This window comes from Medicago sativa, chromosome 4 (genome assembly GCF_051527215.1).
Source record: "Medicago sativa cultivar Bolivia chromosome 4, Bolivia_mono, whole genome shotgun sequence".
In the NCBI taxonomy this organism is placed as follows: domain Eukaryota; kingdom Viridiplantae; phylum Streptophyta; class Magnoliopsida; order Fabales; family Fabaceae; genus Medicago; species Medicago sativa.
The window spans coordinates 96,052,193-96,074,448 of NC_140752.1; the positions used below are offsets into that span (position 1 = coordinate 96,052,193).

Consider the following 22,256-nt stretch of genomic DNA (forward strand, 5'->3'; position numbering starts at 1 on the left):
TTCATTGGAGATCTATGGAAAACAACAACAAAAAATGGTAATTTTTTTCTAGTATAAAATACTTCATGAAGAGAAAAAATTTGTTCTATTTCAAAGTCAAAGACCTGCCACAAATAAAATTTGTAAATTTAATTTACAACTTACCTACTAAAACCATAAACTTGAAAGTGCTCCGACTGAACGATAGTTTTACAGCACAAATGCTGTCCAAAAGGTGAAGGAAAAAACGAGTTTTACAGCACTAATGAAAACCAAAAGGGAAAAAAGTTTAAGGGGGGGAGTCTTGCAGCGCTAACTGTGCACCCTTCAAGGAGCACCCAATAGACTGCCATTTTACAACATAATCATGTCAAACAAAATTAACAGCAGCTTCTACAAGTTCTAGTCAAGATTTAGAACATGTCCATAGTGGCTTTCCAAGTTCCAACGCATCAACCACTCCTCTTCTAGCTGGTTCTTTCTTCTATCTCCATCTATATTACACCAAAATTTCCTAGTGAAAGGGATGCATTCCTGCACAAGGAGAAAGTAGAAAGAGAATCGTATAAAAGTCTGATCCAAGAAGACATTTTCTCAAACCTCAAAATGGCTTATCGCACTTCTTTGTCTACTCAAAGTCAAAGCATTGCTTGTTCTCTGAACACTCCAAGCAATCCATATATGGATGCTTGATAGCTTCCCTCCCAAAACCATCACCAAAAGATCCAAATTCAACTTCGTCATCATCGCTGTCAACAGTCTTCGGAGTCACTCGATTCTGATAGCTTCTTAGTTGAATAAGATATACATTGAAGTAATAGCTCACCATGTCTTTTCTTGCCTTGTTTCGAAAGTATCTGGATGGATTGTTCCAAAAAGACTTGTTTTGGGAGGGGAATTTTAACCTCATTGCATCCTTAAATCTCTTTTCTTCATCAGCTGTCCATCGAAGTGAAACTTCCTCACCCATTTTATCAAATCCCCAATGATAAAACACGGAATGCAATTCAAGCTTCAGCTTCATCCTGTTCTCAGCAATATGAAATCTGACACAGTCAACAGAACCTTGAACGTTGCAGCTACACTTTCCTCGTCTTCCTCTCCCAACAAGATCTGTTTCGGTAGTAGGTTTTGAATCATCTTTAACAGGCCATACTTGTGTGCCTAACCATTTAGAGTCACTCTCAGAAACTACACCAGTCCATTCTGGAACTTCCGCTTGGAAAAGGTGACCTACAGAAACAAGCTTTTCACGAAAATCATCATCCATAGATGGCTCAGATTTTCTCTTTTCAGTAATATCTGGGTTGGCAGTTGATTTTCTCTTCTCAGTTGCATCTGGTTTGGCAGTTGATTTTTTCTTTTCAGTGACGACGTCTGGTTTGGCTGTTGTTTTCTCCAGAGGACATATTTCTGACTCCATATTGACTGAACCGTGCAATTTATTTCCCTTACCAGAACATGAATTGCAGCAAAGACAGCGAGATTTAACAGAGACAGGAAGCCTTTCACTATATCTCAATTTCACTGTACCTTGGTGACTAAGAGCAACATGATCCTCATACATGGCAGGATGCATCTTCACCTTCTGCAAAGCATACATATGCAGAAAATTCAGTAGATTTTTACCACATAACACTTGATAAATAAAATTTCATCTTTTAGACATTGTCTACTAAAAAAAGCCTTTCTCAATGTTTTGATATCAAAGTAATAAATATTACAGTGATTCAATGAAGAACCTATTGAGGATAGGGAATTACAAGGATTAAATACAGTTTGACCCAGTGCATATCAGAATGGTCACTCACCTTTCCTGTGCTTTATACAAATCCATAAAAGTGACTAATGGAATTAAATTGAGTTAATAGTGCAGCAAAAAAAATAGCTATAATATAAGTCATCAAGCAACTTGACTCTGTGAGGCAAATCATTTTGTATTCTTCTACCACTCTTCCCCTAGACGTTGCATTTACTAGATTGGTATAGCAGATGACAACGACATTATCATCACAGGCAATGATAGAGCTACGATCCAGAATTTTAAGTTGACTATGCTGCACCACTTTGAAACAACAGATTTCACTGTCTCAATTATTTCTAAATATTGAATTACCATATTTTCCACAAAGCATAGCAAAATTGATTTTCACAAATACCCTTAGAAATGAAAGCATTAGGGAGAAAATTGGGGTAAACATCTATCATGCAGAAATTGGTACAATCTTTCCTTAGGTGGTTTTTTCATGTGTAGAAAAGACCAGCAAAAGCATTAGTAAGAAGGTTAGACCCATATAGACGGTAATTGAATAGTTAGAGGTAAAGGGAGACCATGGAAAACTATAACCTAAATTATTAGAAGGATTTGAGTTTAAATAACCTATCATTAGACATTATTAATGATAGGACATTATGCCATTGTTTTCCATGTAGTCAATCATATCATAAGGGTGGTATTGGTGGGTACACATGGCATTACGGCACAGCAAGTTCAAGTTACAAAAAATGAGAAAATAACAGTCATAGTCAGTCCAGAAGTTTAGAAAGTAACATAACCAGAGAAGCAAAGGCATAAAACTTAAAGACAAGTTCAAAAGGAAGTCTGTATCAAGAGTAAAATTAACGAATTAACTTATATATTCATTAAATTTTGTAATTCGTTAAGAAAATAGTATTTTTTATGTGAATGTTAAAAGTTTATCTCTCTCTGAGGGTGTGTGCGTGTGAATAGTAAATCTTGCAGTTCAAATTTGAGTTACCCAATTCAAGTTGAACATGTTAACAAATAAACAGGTCAACTGCAGTTCAATTTAGGGTTACAAAAGTTAGGTAGAACCTGGACATTACTAATTTATTATTTTCATTTGCCAAATCAGCCCTCGTTTTCACTTGAACTTGTACAGGAAAACCCACACCTTGTGATACATACTTGATTATAAGTTATTTATAGGTAGTATGTGAAATTCCCTTCCATTCCCCTGACTCTAAGTTAAGTTCTAATGCAAAAGGTTCACACCATTGCAGGATTAGGATAGGATCAGAGTATGCAGCTTTACCTTATGAGTGTAAAGGCTACTTCAAAGACTTGATCCCGTGACCACAAGTTAACAAGGGAGCAAACTCGCCATTATGTAAAGGCACACTCTCTTTGGAGTAAACTCAATAACATGGTTATCGAATCAAGATTTAAACTGTGAATTCGGAAGACCTATTTCCCAGATTGTGAATTGAATCTGATTATGAATCATCGGATATGTAACCAAACAAAAATATGGTATTTTTAAGTAAAAACAAATGACATAAGCCAAGAAGAAGAAAAAAATGGGGAGACGGCGCAAAAACATAGTGTGCTAGAGCTCTTCAATGTGATTCAAACCTGGATTATTTGGAATACGTGATTTTTGTTGATTTTGTCACATTAAAAAAAAAAAAAAAAAAACACTGACAAGCTTTTTACAAACCAGTTTGCATGCTGGAGCATAATGTGAATCGTGTGATTTAGGGGGGAAATAACCCTGACAGCCGTTTTAGTTGGGCGACCCTGTCCATTTCAAGGTTGCGCCCGCAGCAGAATCTGAATCATGCAACTTCGGGGCAAGTTGTGATTCATAATTCATCCCAATGAATCGAGATTCATATTGCGATCCCTATCCAACATAGATAGGCACATTAATTGGTATTGATTGGGTTCTTTGCTTTGTTTCTAATCGATATACAACTCGCATGTATTCTACTGAAAACCAGGCTCAATAGTGCAGTTACAGTTCTGAATGGAAATTTCATAATGCAAATAATTTTTTTCTCACTTGTTGATAAAGATGGATTTTTATTTAATGTTTGACCATGATATCTTTCTTTTGTTGAAGTGCCTAGGCTAGAGTTGTAACTATGAGAGCGGTCATTTTGTAGACTGGGCCAAAGCTATCCAATTCCTGTAGTCCCTCCGGTCTCATATATAAGAAAAGTTTCTTTTTTTAGATTCATTGAATAATTAACGTATCTGGTTTATAATGCAGGCTAGATACATTAATTAATCGATGAACCTAAAAAAGGAATCTTGTCTTATATATGAGACCGGATGGAGTATGTTATTATTGTGTTAACCTTTAGCAGTTAGCAAGCTGAGATTTTGGAAAGAAACCAATGGCTTGTGAGTACATATTTATTACACATGCAGAATTAAGTGCATTGTAATGGTAATCATAAATACAATAAAAAGATAACTAGCCATTCAGGTTCAGGATATGGAACAACACAAAAAATCCAATGTGTAAAATCCTGTATAAAATAATTATGGCATCGGGAGTATACCTGGGAAGATGATCCACCATTTGGTTCAGCCTGCTTTCTCACAGACAGAACATCCCTTGCCCTCAGCAACTGAACAAAAAAATCCTCGCCTCCTTTATACTCCTTCCACCTTGATGGTTCTGGTAATGGTGGAGCTACAGGATCAAACGGATGTTTTGCGATATGCCGTGTCCAGTTCACCATTCCTGATATCGATTCCCGTTTACGTTTGCGAGAATTATATTCCTTCTCAGAGATTTCCACACAAGAGGCAGCTAGATAATCCTCAACACCATTGCCGAATTTTTCGTCATCATCAATATCATCACCGTCAACATTTTGGACACCCTCCCATTTGTTATTTTGGTAATTAGTGTCCAATAAATAACCATCACTCTTGTGGTTAACAAATTCAATGCGCTTTATGATGTTACTTGATTCTAACGGGACAAAATCATCATCGTTGTCCTTTAGATTTGAGCATAAAAGGCTTCGAAATTCTTTTTCTAGATCTATCGGCAATGAATTCAAATACCCATGATTCCCATTTTTCAAACTCCTCTCTTCGAATGTTTTGCTGAGCCAACCTTCAAAATCACTCAGATATTTTTCATAAACTAATTTCACGGATGCCAAAACATGAAGGTTAAAACCCATTTCAATTATCACAGAATCCCACAACCCTTTTCTCGATACCGCATCATACCCACCTTTTTCCTTCACAAGGAAGAACAGTTGATATAAATCAAGCAACGGACCATCTCCGAGCATCACCGGCATTGGCCTCACAATGCCTCTACTACAATTCTCCTTTAGGTAAACCGAAAAAATTTGACAAAACAAAGATTTCTGTTTAGCTTTGTCACGATCAGCCCGATACTCAACAATACAACCGCCGTTTCCATGAAATTCAGCGTCTAGACGATCAAGGAAAGACCCGTTTGCCATGAACGTCTGACTCTCTGTTTCTATGCTTAAAATTTTTGAATTTGATCACAAATAAATAAGGCTAAAAAAAAACCTAGCTAGCCCTTTTGTATATGTTGATGGTACAGACACAATACAACAATTTACAGTGAAATCTGATAAAGAAATAACATTTACATACACTGATGAATGAGTATACACAAAATTGATAAAAGGGTATGAAGGGTTATGACCATTTGGCAGATTTACCTGATAATCAAGACCTATAGCTGAAAACTAATACAATTACAAAAATGGCGGTGACAACAATGAAATGAAGGGTTTCATGACAGATACAGTTACAAGATCGAAGCTGAAACCTGAAAATTATTGATAATTGATTGTGACGGTGTTGGTACTAGCTGGTGCTGAATTTCAATGCTGCAAATGGAAGAAAAATAAAATAGTTGAATTTGAGTTTTCATACAAAAGATGAAAAAACCTAACACAGCGCGAAAATAAATGACTAAAAGGTTTGAGAGATTGTGAGAATAAAATCCCTATCTTCTCTCGGGCTGCTTCTCTTACCTTCATTCTATTTCTTAGAACTCCTCCCAACAAAAATTTTTATGACATCAAAACATCAAAACCAATTGTTGTTATTGTTCCTTTATCGTGTGCTAAATACTAGGGTTTGTGTTTGGGTGGGCCAGACCCGTTTTGGTCCGATCCGATAAAGCCCGAATCGATTAGGTCAAAATAGATCTGGATGCGCTACAATTGAGAAACCACGGAATTATGTAGCTATGGTTATTCTCTGTCAGATTTTGAGATCTGACGGTTGAGATTATAGAATCATTAAATCAAATATAAATCATGTCATACATCGATTTTAAATCAAATAGTCAAGATGAATAACTACTTCACACAATTACTGCAAATTCATTTCCTAAATCAAACTTAGGTTAAAATACAAAATAAAAATAAAAATTTTAAGATTTTGTAATTTTAAATAGGGTTTTCTTACATCTAGGTTAATCAGGACTACAATAAACCAAGACAAGAGAATGTACTTGGTCGGGTCTCAAAAAATCATTTTACATAAACTCTTACGTATTTTAAAAGACTCAAAGCTTGGTCTCGTAGACTCAGGGTATGCATGAGTCTCGAAGTTCAAAGGGCGTTGGCAGAGATATTTATAGATCACTCGCTAAAGAGGTCATCACGATGGCAGAAAGACTTGAGCAAACGCCCATGCGTAGTATGACTAATCTCCTTACCAATTAAACCAATATTCATTGGCAAAGTCTGATATATATTAAAGGGAAATGTTAACATGTACCCTTAAGGCACAAGTTAATGAGTCAAAAGTAGAAATATTTTGTTTTAATTAATGCATTTGAATTTAACTTTTCTACTTTCTACTTTTAATTAATTGAATGCACAAAATTTAAGAAAAAAATTCTACATTTAGGTTGTTTAACATATGCCATAAGAAAAAGTTTTTATATTAAAAGCATGATATAAAAGTGTAATGACCGATAATATTTTGTAATTTCATATCATATATATTTAGATCTAGATCAAGTCAGAGTTGCGATAAGTCAAACTTAAGAGAATATTTTTGGTCACGTGTTAAATGATTATTTTGACAAATAAATTCTTATATGTTCTAGAATAAAAGATTTTTAAAAAATGACTTATTAGATTTTATAATTTCAATATGGATTTGAGTAGATGTATGTCAATTTAGAACTGCAAAAAAAAAAAAATCAAACATAAAAAGATGTATTTGATCATGTCTTAAAAGATTGTTATGACATAAAAAAAAAATTGTAATTTCAAATTGACTCTAAATAGATCTAGGTCAAGTCATATATAAATCAAACATAGTGTTCTTGGTAAGGATTATAGGGAGACCTTGTTGACAATATGTCGTGATCAAAGTCTAAGTGTTTAGTATTATTGTGGTAAAAAGTGAATAGTTTATGGTTTCATCCTTTAGTCCATATATGTAGAGATGAGGTACCAACGATCATCCTCGACTTGGGTCTTATCATGGTCACCTACACATGGAGGATTGTTACTGTCCCCTCTTGTGCGTCTCTCTCTCTCTCTCTCTCTCTCTCTCTCTCTCTCTCTCTCTCTCTCTCTCTCTCTCTCTCTCTCTCTCTCTCTCTCCCTCCCTCCCTCCCTCCCTCCCTCCCTAAGCAAATGTGTATCTCATATATGACATAGTCTATTTGAACCATGGGCCTGGGTCTACTATGTTAAGGGTTGAGATGTTTTCAGGATGTCATAGCCTCACAAGCATGAAACATGTAAGGTTGAAATTTGAAATGCTTAAGGAAATTGGATGAGTTTCACGTAATGGTTCACAACCTCCCAAGCTTGAAGCTTGTAAGAGTGAAATGCCTATAAGATTAGTTTTTAAGTTGGATTTTGACATACAATGTTTCCTTTAAAATGGATATGTTTTAAGAATTGTCTTAAATCAAATTCAAATGAAATAGTTCGATGAGAGGACGTTTATACTCCTTAGAGAGATTTTAACATGCTCTTACCTAAAAATATGAAAGAGTAAACTAGTAAAAAAATTTTTTTGTGGTGGCTGAGGTTCGAACCCCGGACCTTGCATATTTTATGTATTGTCCATACCAACTGAGCTAAGCTCGCGAGGACAGTAAATTAGTAAGTTTACCCTCACTAATTTATTTTTTTTATTAAAAACTCTATCGTGTATTTAATAAACATTTCTTTAAAGAATCTACATGACATAATGACATTACAGAAATAGTATTTTTTTTTACCGTAATATCTCAATCCCCTCCTTAGCAATTTCTCATTTTCTTGCTCAATCCCCAAACTTTCATCTTTTACTGATTTCTCTTATTTAATAACTTTGGTTCGTTATTTCTTCCCTTTTCACGCTTCCATGCGCTGTAAGCTTCAATCACTTTGAATTTGTGATCTTCTTCTCTTACAATCGGGTTAGCTTTGGGATTAAATACATCATCACATAATGTATTAATGCTCTTGTGCTTATTGTGATTACATAAACTATTATGAAGTGATTCTGTTTACTTGTGTAAAGCTAGCATCGACTTCATAGTGGTTCAATGTAATTTCAAGTCAATGTTAATTTACCTTTTTTTTTTTACAAACGTCGATGTTTCTTTACCAGTTTGAAAATTATAATCTCTTCGTCCCTCAACATAGAAGTAGTTTACAAAAATCATGATATTAAGAAAAGTTATTGAGTAATAAAGTTGTCTAAAAGTATGTAACTAGTACTAAATTGTTCCTTATGTATAAATACATTTGATGTTGATATTTCAATTTCAAGACAATTGATAGTATTGATAAGGGGTATAGTTGGAAAATTTGTAATGAATACATCTAAAAATTTGTAGAAGATCTTATATCTAGGGATAGACATTTTTTTTTTGTAAATGGTTTTATAATTGAGGACATTATGAGTAATTTGCATTATAATTTATCGAGAAGAAAAAAGGGCATATTTACTCACACCACCAAATTACACTAATACCCTCATATTTAAGTAGTTAAAAAGAAAAACTTGAGTTTTTTTGTTAAAAGCATGAGAGAATATATTTGCTCACTTTCTCCTTCATATTTTAAGGTGGAATAAGTTAACCGTTATATATTTATAAAATGTATATAAAAAAAATATGATACCGTAAAATAATGTTATCGTATATACCATCTTGTGTGCATCAAAAGCATGATGGAAAAAGTGTTATCGAGCTCATATCATCCCACATCTTTATTCAACTCTGCCATATCTCTCTATCTTGACCACTAAACAAGCCTTTAGGGTAAAAATCGTGTGGATGCTATATTACCATCACAGTCGAATGTGGAGACATGTCAAGACTAACCGATGCACTGACGGATAAAAAACATGGAGTCTCTCAACCCCACGCTTGATAAAAGTTGGGTACTATAAGCCCTATATGACTTGTATGCCATATAATTAGTCTACTTTTGAAAGACATTCATATGCTCGAGTGTTTATAATCATAGCACGTCATTTCAATATAAGTGATGAAAGTACGTAAAACAACGAAAGAGAGGGCATGCAATCGTTCTTCGACAAATGTCTATAAAATCAAAATCGAAATCGATCAGAATAATAAGGGAAGAAAGAAAAATCATATTGACCGTTCTGTATTTCAAAAACATGTCTCTAGTTAAATCTATGCAATGCATCTTATGTACTCCTAGTAACGTTGCAATCGGAAAACTATACAATATGAAAATTCTACTCAATTACTCATTTAATTTCCTGAAACCAAGACAAGAGACTCTGCATGGAAAATGGAATAAACTCCATAAAATGCAGAAAACCAAACAATCAAAAACAACCATATACTCACTTTTCCAGACTAGTAGGAAAAACATACTAATTTGTAACCTGGCCTCAAAAACTATCAGGCAGTATATTTAAAACTCTTATGTTGATATCATGATATTTACTAATCAATGGGAGTGCTGAAAACAGTAACCTGCATCGAAGAAATCCAGATTTATAAATATCACAAACAGGGCAAGTTTCACTTCTTTCCATCCATTCCAGAATGCAAGCAAGGTGAAAGTCATGGCCACATTGCGTGGTGAGTTTTGGATTTTCAGCATCATATTCTGCTTAGATATATATAAAGATATGTATCTATCAACAACCCTCCATTTCAACCAAAAACAGGATAAACTTCATATGTATCCTCTTCTTCAATTAAATTTAATTTATAGAAAGCAAGGATTTATTGTTCTTGTTACAGCAAATTTTTTGAGCCACGCCTATTGTCCCATTGAAAGGGAGAGGAACAGGAGGTGGTTTATAAGTATCTAGATTAGTATCAATCAAGCCCCTTTCGGAGAAAGCAGAGGGAACATCCTGGTGAGAGAGAAGAAACATAAAGTAGCCTTGAACACATTATTACAAGTAGAACAAATTAATCCTAAGCATTGACAATTTGACATCAATTTCTTTCTTTTTTATTAATAAAAATTTAAGGGAGTTAATTCTCGTAAGTTCACCAAGGTCACTACAAGTTTCACGGCTTACAGAACACTTAGTGTCAATATAGGTATCCCTACTTAATAAACTAATCTTTGTTTGCTTAAATCAATTTCTTTAACAAAAGAGTAATCATGTTAGAGGGAATAATTGATCGTGAACACAAACATTTTTTTTTTTTTTTACAAAACACAAACATTTAGACACATCTTTTAAACAAACACAACAGAAAAATGAAGAAAAATTAATAATTAAACAATTAGTATTTCTGAATATGTGACCAAATAATATATCCAAGTTTTTGATGTCCACTTAACGGTTATTGCCTTCCATGTTGGCATGTTACCATTGTACCTTAAGTTGAATAATTAAAATCCTTCCTTCAACTTCAAAAATCCCATTATAGATACCAATGGACGATCAACTCGATGTTTCTAACAAATATGGGCCATAAACTCAAACATTTCATCTCTTAAGATCAGTTTCTTTCATCAAACAAACAAATATGACCATAAACTTAAACATATTACATCATCAATTTTTTAGATCAAAAATATGATAAAGAGATCAAAACTATGTTAAAATTATGGAGGTCAAATACGCAAAATAGTAAAAATGTGGGACTAACACTGAATTACGTCTTTATTCTATATATGATACTTGAGATTTTTCCAATAACTCAACCAAAGTTAAAACATCTTCCAAACCTTATATTTAATTATCTATCTATCTATTGAAAGTTATGCATGCTCGAACACTTACAATAAAAAATATGGCTTATGTCCAATGTATGGCAATGCTTGACATCGACTCATGCGATTACGTTCCACTATTAAATTTTTGTTAAAAGTATTATCATTGTTGGTTTGTCAATGATTTGTTAGTGTGTTAGTTTATCATTAAAAGTATAAAATAGTTCTAAAAAACAAAGGAAAAAGCATGATGAAATTAAAATTGTTATAAAAAGGAAAGGGGATAGTTACATAGTAGTGAGCAGGTGGTTCAATTCAGTCTCCCGAAAAGCACAACAGCAACAACCGCCCATATCTTATTGGTTATCGAGCAATGTTATATATGTAGAAAAAAAACATCAAGAATTCTTCAAGAATAAAAAGCAACCAATCACAATGCACTATTTGCCACAATTCAAGGAGGTGTGGCTGAAAAATAGGAAGTGGACAAATAAATCATGCAATTAAAACTTGCAACATGTGTCTTGAAAAATTTTTGATGCTATTTTTCTAGATAAATAGCATTTTCCTTGGTTATCTCAGCAACCAAAATTAACTATTAGAATTGGACATCCTTCAAAAAAAAAAAAAAAACTATTAGAATTGGACGCATCTCTTCACCTTCATCAACATCTATATATATATATATATATATATATATATATAGTAATTTCTTTGCCCTACAAACACGGGAGAGAGAGAGGGGATAGTTACAAATCTAAATTTAAATCTTTTTACCTACGGCAACTTAGAGAATTATAACAAACATTTAATCATATCTATCTTTTATTTGATATTTTATTTCTTGAAAGAATATCACAAATTATTTTTTTTTGTTGATCAAATAAAAAAGGATATCAGAAATTAAATTCAACCAAAAAGAAAGGAATGAAAAAATAGCACAAAAATCGCATGCGTGGAGATTACTCCACTTCAGCAGAAATAGAGTAAAAATAACTGAATCTCCAAACCTAAATTCTAGCAGTAATCCGCTACCAAATAGAGAAAAAGAAAATACTTACCGCTGCAAGAAATACGAGCAAAAAAATAATCAGAACAATAAACCACCAGTATTTTTAATATTTTTAAAAATCGTTTACTGATTTGCCTTAAAAAAAATCGTTTAATGGTTTCCTTTCAACAATTTTTTCATTAAGTTACTTGCATTTTTTTTGTTAATTTATAGAATTCAAATATTTGAAAATTTAATTTAAAAAATGTGTATCACTGTAAAAAATAACATAAAAAATGGATATATGTTTCAGAGGGGTAATCTTTTCATTTAAATATGACATATATCTAACTCTTTCGTGTTATCATGAGGCCTGTAATCAGGGGCGGAGCTACCCCTTGGTGAGGGTGTGCACCTGCACACCCTGAAATTGTCTATATTACCCTCTATTATTCAGCTTTACTACTACTTTGCACACCCTCAATTATTTAATTTGCACCAATCAACCGGCTCTCCCACTTTCTGCACTTCAAACTCAGTGTTTCAAAGTAACTTCTTGTTTTTACGGGAGCTTGAGGCATGGAGCAGCAGGACTTTCGGATCAACTTGCCTTTTACTGTTTACTTTTTATAATAGCTTTTGTCTTTTGGTTATTAATTTAATATAGCAACCTCTTTATTTAATGCTTGAATCATATAAATCTAAAGTCGGGCATAAGTAAACTTAATAACTCATATAGTGGCACGTAAATATTATTTTTTCAGTAAAACCACAAAACTAATCTAGACATTTTTCCTTCTTTTAAATGACAAATATTATTAATTAGTTTGATTAATTAATATCTACTTCTTTGTAAGACCTTTAATTCTTTTTCTTTTAAGTCAAACGAGTTCAACTACTCATCTCTTTACTCGTCTTCGACTTTGTAGAACATTTTTAAGTAGATCTCGAAGACTGTAAGTATTTTAGAAAGATTCATTTTTTGGTCAAATCTCACTTATATTAATCTTCCTGGTATGTTAGAAATTAAATTGATAGTAATTTTTTTTTATATATAAGGAATAAATCATAGTATATTGTCAAGATATAGGAACTTAATTGATAGTAAGTTGTTAAATGTACGAACCAACTTACATTTTAATTGAATTGGAGACCATTTTAAAACATTTATAATTCAAGGAACCTATTTGAGACCGACTAATTTGTGTTTGCACTCAAAATTGTATTATTTCAATATACATATATATCAGAGTTAAAATTTTGCACCCCCTGACTCAGGGTCCTGGATACGCCACTGCCTGTAATCTGTATCAAGAACTGCTTGTATTTTTTTTGTTAATTTATGGAATTCAATATATGAAAAATTAATTTAAAAAATGTGTATCACGGTCAAAAATAAAATAAAAAATGTGTACCTGTTTCTGAAGGGTAATCTTTTCATTTGAATATGACATATATATATATATATATATATATATATATATATATATATATATATATATCCAACTCTTTCATGTGATCATGAGGTCTGTAATTTGTATAAAAAACTACGATTATTTTTTTTGTTAATTTATAGAATTCATATATATGAAAAATTAATTTAAAAAATGTGTATCACTATTAAAGATAATATATAAAATGTGTATCTGTTTTGGAATGGTAATCTTTTCATTCAAATACGACATATATCCAGCTCTTTCATGTGATCATGAGGTATGTAATCTGTATCAAAAACATATATGATTGAATAATGTTATCATGTTTTTTTAAAAAAAAAAATAATAATGATATAATGTACTCTCTCCGTTTCAAAATAAGTGACGTTTTAGCCAAAAAAATGTTTTAAAATGAATGTAACTTTCAATTTCCAATGCAATAATAACTTTTTCTTTTCAATTCTACCCTTCAATTAATATTATATGCATTACTTCCAAATTATTATTTTTTCTTTAATGAAAAACAAACCAATGATTGATTAGGATAATTTGATAAAATAACGTCTCTCTTTCTTTTAATTAATGCATTTCTTAATATACGTGTAAAACCTTAAACGACACTCATTTTAAAACGGATGGAGTATGCATCAAACACATAATAACACATACTTATAGTCAAATTATGTGGGGAGAAGGAAAAAATACCAGCTCAGTGGAGGTGGGAATAATGTGGGTGTTTGAGGAATGTTAGCAACATTTACTTTTGAACACTCTTTAACACTCACTCTTTTATTTGATGGGTTCAATGTATGACTCATCACTTTGTGTGAGTTATATTTCCAAAATGAAAATCCACAATGATTTAAACCAACAAGAGATTAGGTGTTAAAAATAGTATTCAAAAGAGAGTGTTGCTAACACTAATCATGGGTATTTATAGAGGAGGATTTTTTTAGGTTATTGAACGCTATGAGCGTGTCAGATGATTTAAGGCAGTGGGATGAAACAAGCGGCAGTTGAATTGTCAAAGGAGGAATCAATCAGTTTAAAATCATTTCTTTTTTCCACAGGTTTCTGAAGCATTAAAGGATGTGAAGAAAGAAATAAGAGAAAGTGCTAAAAAAAATTGGATTGTTGAAAGTCCTGATTCAGCTAGTTGAAATAGAGATACATGTAAAGATGATGTACCTTAACCAATGAGAATATCACTCTCACTATCAAGATGCGTGTTAAGATAGTTAGAATTTGTTACTAGTTGGTCAATAAGAAATAAGTTGGAGTTTCTTTTTTTGAGGGGAGGAATAAGTTGGAAGTTAGTTAATCAATATGCTTTCTAATAAGCTCTACCTTATGAATGAATATCAGTATGCACAATTAAAAACAGAGCAACAATGAGCCATGTGGAGTAGAAGGTAAAGGGTATAACACAATGCAACATCACTATATGGCTTTCCACTGCATTGGTAGCAGAAAAAGAAATCCTGATGCTTGCACCAGCATAAGGATGGAGATTATCCTGTGATGTCCTACTGTCAGCCCTGTTGCGTGACAAGGAGTCATGTTTTCCATTGCTGTCGGATAATAAGCCGCACCTTTGGATCACCGAGTACCATAATTAACCTTGCTGTGCGCAACACCAGCACACCTCCATCACCGTCGGGTCACTGAGCTTCCCCCGTCCCGTTAGAGGTTTGCCTCTTCTCTATCGATTTCTGGAATAATTAGGGATCACATTGCATACGTGACTCAGTTTTTTGGGAGAATAATTAAAACTTGGCGTGGCAAATTATATCTCATATGAAGGCTGTGAACTGTAGAGAAGGCGGGTTTATCTGAATTTACAGAATCCAAATCCAAATGTCACCTTGTGAAAATCGGTATTGGGAAAAAGCTGTTATTATTCGTTTTCGACCAAACACACTGTATCTATCATTCATATGATCATATTATGTCCAATGATTATAATCAAACCACGACATTTCAATATAAACGATTAAAGCCAAACAACAAAAGTGAGAGCATGTCACCATTCTTCGAAAAATATCTATAAAGTCGATCAGAACAAGGGAAGACCGAAAAATCATATTGACCATTCTGTTTTGCAAGAAAACGTTTCTAATTAAGTCTAGGCAATGTATCTTATGTATATCAGTTTAAGCAATCGAAAAACTATACAGTGTGAAAATTCTACTCATTTAATTTTCTGAAACCAACACAAGAGACTCTAGATCTGCATGGAAAATGGAATAAACCCCGGTAAAATGCAGAAAACCAAACAATCGAAACAGCCATACGCTCGGTTTTCCAGACTAGTTGGAAAAGACAAAATTTGTAACCTGGCCTCAAAAACTATCGCACAGTATATTTAAGCTCTCGTTAATATCAATGATATGTACTATTCAATGGGAGTGCTGAAAACCGTAACCTGCACCGAAGAAAGACGGATTTATAAATATCTGATTCGTGATGATATCTTTACAAATATCTAAAGATAAAATGGGAAATAGGGAATGAGTGGGAGAAACCTGATCACAAACAGGGCAAGTTTCACTTCTTTCCATCCATTCCAGAATACAAGCAAGGTGAAAGTCATGGCCACATTGTGTGGTGAGTTTTGGATTTTCAGCATCATATTCTGCTTAGATATAAAGATATGTATCCATCAACAACCCTCCATTTCAACCAAAAACAGGATAAATTCAGATGATAAATGACTATAAAAATAGTTAGTTTTCGAAATTAAATAAAGAAGTTGTGGCTACATCACCTTCTAAACATATCGGGCATGTATCCTCTTCTACTAAATTTATAGGTTCTCCCAACTTTGAAAGTTCAATTTCAGAATCCTTTGCTGTGTCCTGTTCTATATCAGTCTGACCTTTGCATTCTGATTCCTTCAGTTCTTCCGACTTAGGTGAGGTTCCGTGATTGTCTCCAGATGGTTCTTGAACTGAATTAGAATTTGTAGAAAGCGAGGATGTGTTGTTCTTGTCACAGGAAATTTCTTGAGTCACAGGTGCAGTCTGAGTGACTCCTGATGTCAAATTGAAAGGGAGAGGAGCAGGAGGTGGTCTATAAGTATCAGGACTTGAAGTATCTAGATTAGTATCAACCAAGAGCCTTCCACCAGAGGGAGCACCCGGTTGAGAAGATAGTGGAACATGCTCCTCTGATGCTCTAGGGTACTGCTGAGAAAATGCGGCAAATGAAATTATACTATCACAGGCTGATTACACAACTATCAGAGAATAAACAAAAAGTAAACATAAAATCTAGTGACTCATTGTGACATAAATTTCGTTCTTTTAGATAAGTTGATTCTCATATGCCGACCAATGTCATGACAGATCTCACGGCTCACAGAGCACTTAAAAGAAGCTTACAATTATTCATCACTAAGGCTCTCACATCAAACAGATTCAAACTCACGTCAATATAGGAAGAGTTGTATCCTTACTGGCCGGACCAACCTCTGTTTGCTTGCATCAATTTCTTTTATTGGAGGATAAGATCTAATATGTTAGAAGTTAGTTGGTGACTTAACTATAGTTAGTTTGTGATGGTTAATAATGTGTTATCCTATATATCTTGTCAACTAGACTTAGTTGATAGTTATTTCTTTCCTTACTGTATATATAACCATTAGACCTTGAGTTGAATCAAATGAAATCATTCCTTCATCATCAATAATTCCATTATCAAGTACCAATGGATGGTCAACTGGACGATTCTAACAAATGTGGACCATAAACTCAACCAGATGAAAAATAAACTCAACTCTTTCAAACTCTTAGGGATAGTTTGTCGCCAATTTGAGTCCCACGGGGCTCAGCGATTTTCCCCGGTTGCACACGGACATACCCGGTTTACAAAAAAACAAAAAACTAAACCCTTTCTTTTAAGATCAGTTTCTATCGCCACACAAATTAATAAATTTCATTGAGAATATTCTTAAACCTTCCCTCAGTAGAAGGCACAGACAAGCTAACCAAAGTTAAACCATCTTCGGAGCCTATATCTAATTATCTATCTATTGAAAGCTATGAATGTGTGACTTATGTAGCACAGACACTTCTAAACGAAGACGTGGGCAGTGTCCGACACGTGTCCGTGTCCTAGGACACCACACCGGCATATATAAGTACACTCAACTATGTTTGTTTTCGGTGTCCGTTCTTCGCGGTGTGTCAGTATCATACCATCAAAATTATAAATTGCTGCTAAAAAAAGAAATGAAAAAGCATGATAAAAAGGAAAGGATAGTTACATAATAGTAAGCAGGTGCAGCGCTCAATACAGTCTCTTTGGAAGCACAACAGCAACAACCGCCCATCGTGCCTTATCTCCAGCAGCCTATAATAACTATTGGAATTGCACGCATCTTTTCACCTTCATCAACATCTATATATATAATTTCTTTGCCCTACACACACGAAAGAGAGAGAAATAAATTAAATAAAAAATATCTAATTTTTTTTTTTTGACTGAAATATATATATATTCATTCAAATTGATAAACCTCATACAAATTAAAACGCAAATTATTTGATGATATTAATTTTTCATTTGTGGAAAGAATTGGACAAATTATTTGATGAAATAAAAAATAATATTGAGCAAAAAAAGAAATAAGGAAAAAATAGCAGAAAGATCGCATGCGTGGAAATTACTCCACTGAAACTGAAAGAGAGTAACAATAAGTGAATCTGGAAAACTAAATCAGGTAATTAGAATTGGAGAAAAAGAAACTAGGAATAAAAGAATCAGAGAGAAGAATAAGGTATGATTGAAAAGTGAAAAAACTATGATAAGCGAATAATCGTATACAACAGAGTCTGAGCAAGTAACAAGAAAGTAAATAGAAAACTAAAAGAAAAGAAAAGAAAAGAAGGAGAGAGACATAGTATTGAATAATTGAGGTGCAAAAGAAGAAGAATAAGAAAGAATTTGCGGCGATAGAGGATTGTTTGTACATACCTTGAGATTGAGGATTGAAAGTGAAATTCAGTTAGATGGTGAGGAAGAAGAAGAAGAAGAAGAAGAAGTGTGTGTGCGATAGAGACGGAGTTGGTGTTGGAAGTGCGGGTGGGTTTACGTGTAATGGCACGGAAATATTGAAAATTCTTGTTCCACTTTCAGCTTCACAGCACAAACCCCTTTCCTTTCATCTTTCTTTCTTTTTTTATTTATATCTATATATCTCCACCGTTTATTTTCTCTCATGGGCCCGCCCGCTTTTCAGTCGGTCAGTACCAAAGCCCCAGCTCAATTGCGGGGATCTTTTATTTAGTGTGTGTTTGGTATAGCGGTGGGGAGAATTGATTTTAATAGAATTGAGTTTGAGAGAATTGATTTTGGTTAAAAGTGAGTTGGATGTGAATTGATTTATGTTTGGATACATTTACTAAAATTGATTCTTATGAGTTGATGTTGTTTGGATAGTTTGAATCAAAATTGATTTTGAATGCAAAATTACCAAAAGGGGTATAAATAGCTATTTAAAATTAGATTTCATTTTTTCTTTAATAAACTTCATTATTATTTTATATAATGGTTCAAATTTATGTTGCATTATTAAGTCAATTATTTGTAGATTAATAAAACTTTTAAAACAAAATGAAAACTGTATTTTAGTAAATAAATTAAAAAAATGAATACTGTATTAAAAACGTTTTTGCATAGATAGTTTAATTTGATTTAAATATATTATATTTTTTTTTGATTGAAAATTATTATTCCAAACACTATTTTTTTTAAAAGAACCTGTCAAAATTCAATGGGAACTTAATGGGCTTTTAAGCCCAATTTCATCTGTAACCAAAAAAAAAAAGCCCAATTCCATCTTCTTCCCTAACCTAGAGAAAGAGAAAGATTATTGAAGCATTTGCAGGTTTTAGCGCTGCAACTCAAGGCTAAAGCAAGGTCAAGTAAACAAATATATATTGAGGAATGAAAATCTTCACTGTGACCGTTGATTACAAACTTGTTTACAACCTTGTAGGAAAATGATAAAGATGCCATGGGTAGTTTTGGAATAAAAATCTGTCACCAAAAAGTAAATCTCCAAAACGTGGAACCATTGCCGCAGAAGCTCCAATATCTAGCTTTGAGTGAAACCACGTTTGAGGCCTAAACCACGTTCAACAGAATCGCGTTTGTAGTTTTCCAAACATCAAAAAATACGGCGAAACCACGTTACAAAAAGTAAACTGCGTTTGAGGCTTTTAAACGCGTTACCAAACGAGCACTTAAACAAACTTATCTTTGGAAAATAATACTCACTCCGTCCCCTCGTGTAACTTCCCTTTACTTTTCTCACGTTTCATAAGAAAAATTGTCAGTGTAATTAATATGTCTATTTTGTGTGTTAATATTATCAAATTGTCCTTTCTTTGTATATGTATTAAATTTGACTTTTCAAATTTCAAGATAAGTTAGTAGTATTAATTAGGGGTATGTTTAGGAAAAAATAATAAATGCATCTAGTAATTTGAAAAGAGATTTAGATTTAGGGACAAAAATAAAGTCAAATGAGTGCTTAGATATAGAGACGGAGGGAGTAGTATTCATTTCTTTCTTTCAAAAAAAAATAGTGTTCATTTCTAAATATCTTTAAAGAATTTCATTTTTTATTTTTTTTCCCAATAAAATATTTAGATGGTACTATCGGACAAGTTAAAATATATATTTTTTAAGCTGAAAGGAAAGTTCTATCGGATAGCAGCCAGACCGGCAATGTTGTACGGTACGGAGTACTGGGCGGTTAAGAGCCAACACGAGAATAAAGTAAGTGTAGCGGAGATGAGGATGCTGCGCTGGATGAGTCGTAAAACTAGACATTATAGGATTAGGAATGACACTATTAGAGAGAGTGGAGGTAGCACCTATAGTAGAAAAGTTGATAGAAAATAGGCTTAGATAGTTTGAACATGTAGAGAGAAGACCCGTAGATGCCGTTGTTAGAAGAGTAGATCAAATGAAGGAGAGTCAAGTTAAAAGAGGTAGAGGAAGACCTAAGAAAACCATTAAAGAGACCATTAGAAATGATTTAGAGGTCAATGAGTTGGATCCAAATATCGTTTTTGATAGAACACTATGGCGTCATTTAATCCATGAAGCTGATCCCACTTAATAGGATAAGGCTTGGTTGTTGTTGTTGTAAAATATTTAGATGGTGAAGAAATTTTTATTTTAAATATATTTAAGGTAATCAGATATGATTTTTTTTAACTGATATGATTTATAAATATTTTCTTTTATGAAGTAGATTTAAAATATAATTACAATATCCTTTAAAAAAGATTAAAATATGATATCGTTGAAAAAAATATGGCTTGGCCTTAAAAAAAATCATCAAGATCTTTTTTTTTTTTAGGTAGAATGCTAACCGGTGCTCCAAAAACATTGTTTAAGCATCCAAAATAAGTAAGTTTTAAAGGAAAAGTTGTGTAATCGTTATTTGATCAAAAGTAACATCTTATATTTATAAGATAAAATTTCTATTTGTATATTTCTTAATCAATGTCTTAAATGCACCTGTTAGCAAAACTTTTTTTAAGGAACCATCAAGATCTTTTATCATTTTTAAGTGTTCAATTCCTTTTTCTCTCACTTCACTTTATACTTGTGTCCGCAATCAATTATATAAATGTAATTAATTTTGTTTGAAAAAATATATTATGAGTTGTTTTATAAAGTTGTCCTTCATAAGTGATATGGGAAAGATAATGTAAGAATTAAAATGAGAGAGGATAGTAAATATTCCATCTGTTTTAAAATACATGTCGCAGTCAACCACTAAACACATGTCAATATGCAACTTTGATCATTAATATCTTTATATTATATTATATATATATATATATAATATAATAAAAAATTATAAAAATTTGATATTTTAAAAATATCTACTGAGACCAATCAAACAACATCTTACTTGCTAACATTTGTATTTATATATTAGTTAAAAAATATTGTCAAAGTAAGTTGTGTGAATGCACATTGCAAACTTGCGACATGTAAAACAACATATAATTTGAAACAAATTTTGTTCTAAAGATATATATAATATGGGAAAGAGTGGGTACTATAAGTGTTATTAATTAGAAACTACAATTAGTAGAAATAATAATCAATAAGGTATAAAAAATTAAAAGGATTGTTCATTTTAGGGCAATCTTTTTGACTAACGAGTCACTTATTGTAGGACAAAATAGTATGATTCATGTGTTTTTTTTTTCTTTTATATATGTTACCTTTATTTTGATAGACTAAATGTCAACACACCTCTCAATCTAAATTTAAACATTGATTTGTAACGTCGTGACTCATGACCTAACTTCAATGGATTATAATGCACGTCCTTCAGAGCTCCGTCATTGGCACCCAGACATTGTTGCCGGTTACACCGTGCGATCAGCGTACCAGATGCTCTCAGTTCAGGCTACCCTGTTGCCAGATGAATCCGACAACCTTATCTGGCACAATCAGGTTCCCTCAAAGGTCTCTATATTAGCTTGGAGGTTACTTCGAGACAGGTTGCCAACAAAATTTGTAACACCCCGTTTTCCCAACATAAAAATTTCAAAAATAAATCAGAGTTTCTCAACGTAAACGGAATGTTACATTTCTTTTCTTAAAATCGTAAACGGAATAAATAAATATTTATTTTTCAAAAATCCAACAACGTAATATTTAAAACTTCGTAGCGGAAATATTTCAACATCTTAAATAATATTTGGCACAAGGGTCTCAACATAAAATCTCATAAAATCTTGGTTCAACAATAATTCTTGAAAAGCTTCTGAAAATATTACGTAAGGAATAGAAAAGCAATAACAAAATTCCCATCCCGTTACGTATCAGAGCACCTAAAGACACACTGTGAGGAGTCCACTCACGACCACGCCTAATCTTGATTA

General features: G+C 32.9%; 2 protein-coding genes across 4 annotated transcripts; both read right to left on the reverse strand.

Annotated features, from left to right (window-relative positions):
- Positions 1–66: 66 nt before the first annotated feature.
- Positions 67–5,830, reverse strand: LOC146934205 (AT-rich interactive domain-containing protein 2-like). 2 transcript variants are annotated; one of them, XM_085706085.1, is made up of 4 exons: positions 5,764–5,830; positions 4,291–5,616; positions 580–1,567; positions 67–473 (listed from the first exon to the last, which is right to left on the reverse strand). In XM_085706085.1, exons 2-3 carry the CDS (start codon positions 5,215–5,217, stop codon positions 608–610), a joined length of 1,887 nt encoding a protein of 628 aa, XP_085562211.1. In that variant the 5' UTR covers positions 5,218–5,616; positions 5,764–5,830; the 3' UTR covers positions 67–473; positions 580–607. The 2 variants fall into 2 exon arrangements, with proteins under 2 accessions (XP_085562211.1, XP_085562210.1); XM_085706084.1 differs by having other exon boundaries at positions 67–1,567.
- Positions 5,831–15,364: 9,534 nt separating this feature from the next.
- Positions 15,365–18,418, reverse strand: LOC146934206 (RING/U-box superfamily protein). Of its 2 annotated transcripts, none has more exons than XM_085706087.1 (5): positions 18,313–18,418; positions 17,603–17,758; positions 16,103–16,520; positions 15,861–15,970; positions 15,365–15,760 (listed from the first exon to the last, which is right to left on the reverse strand). In XM_085706087.1, exons 2-5 carry the CDS (start codon positions 17,666–17,668, stop codon positions 15,731–15,733), a joined length of 624 nt encoding a protein of 207 aa, XP_085562213.1. In that variant the 5' UTR covers positions 17,669–17,758; positions 18,313–18,418; the 3' UTR covers positions 15,365–15,730. The 2 variants fall into 2 exon arrangements, with proteins under 2 accessions (XP_085562213.1, XP_085562212.1); XM_085706086.1 differs by having other exon boundaries at positions 16,103–16,523.
- Positions 18,419–22,256: the final 3,838 nt, after the last annotated feature.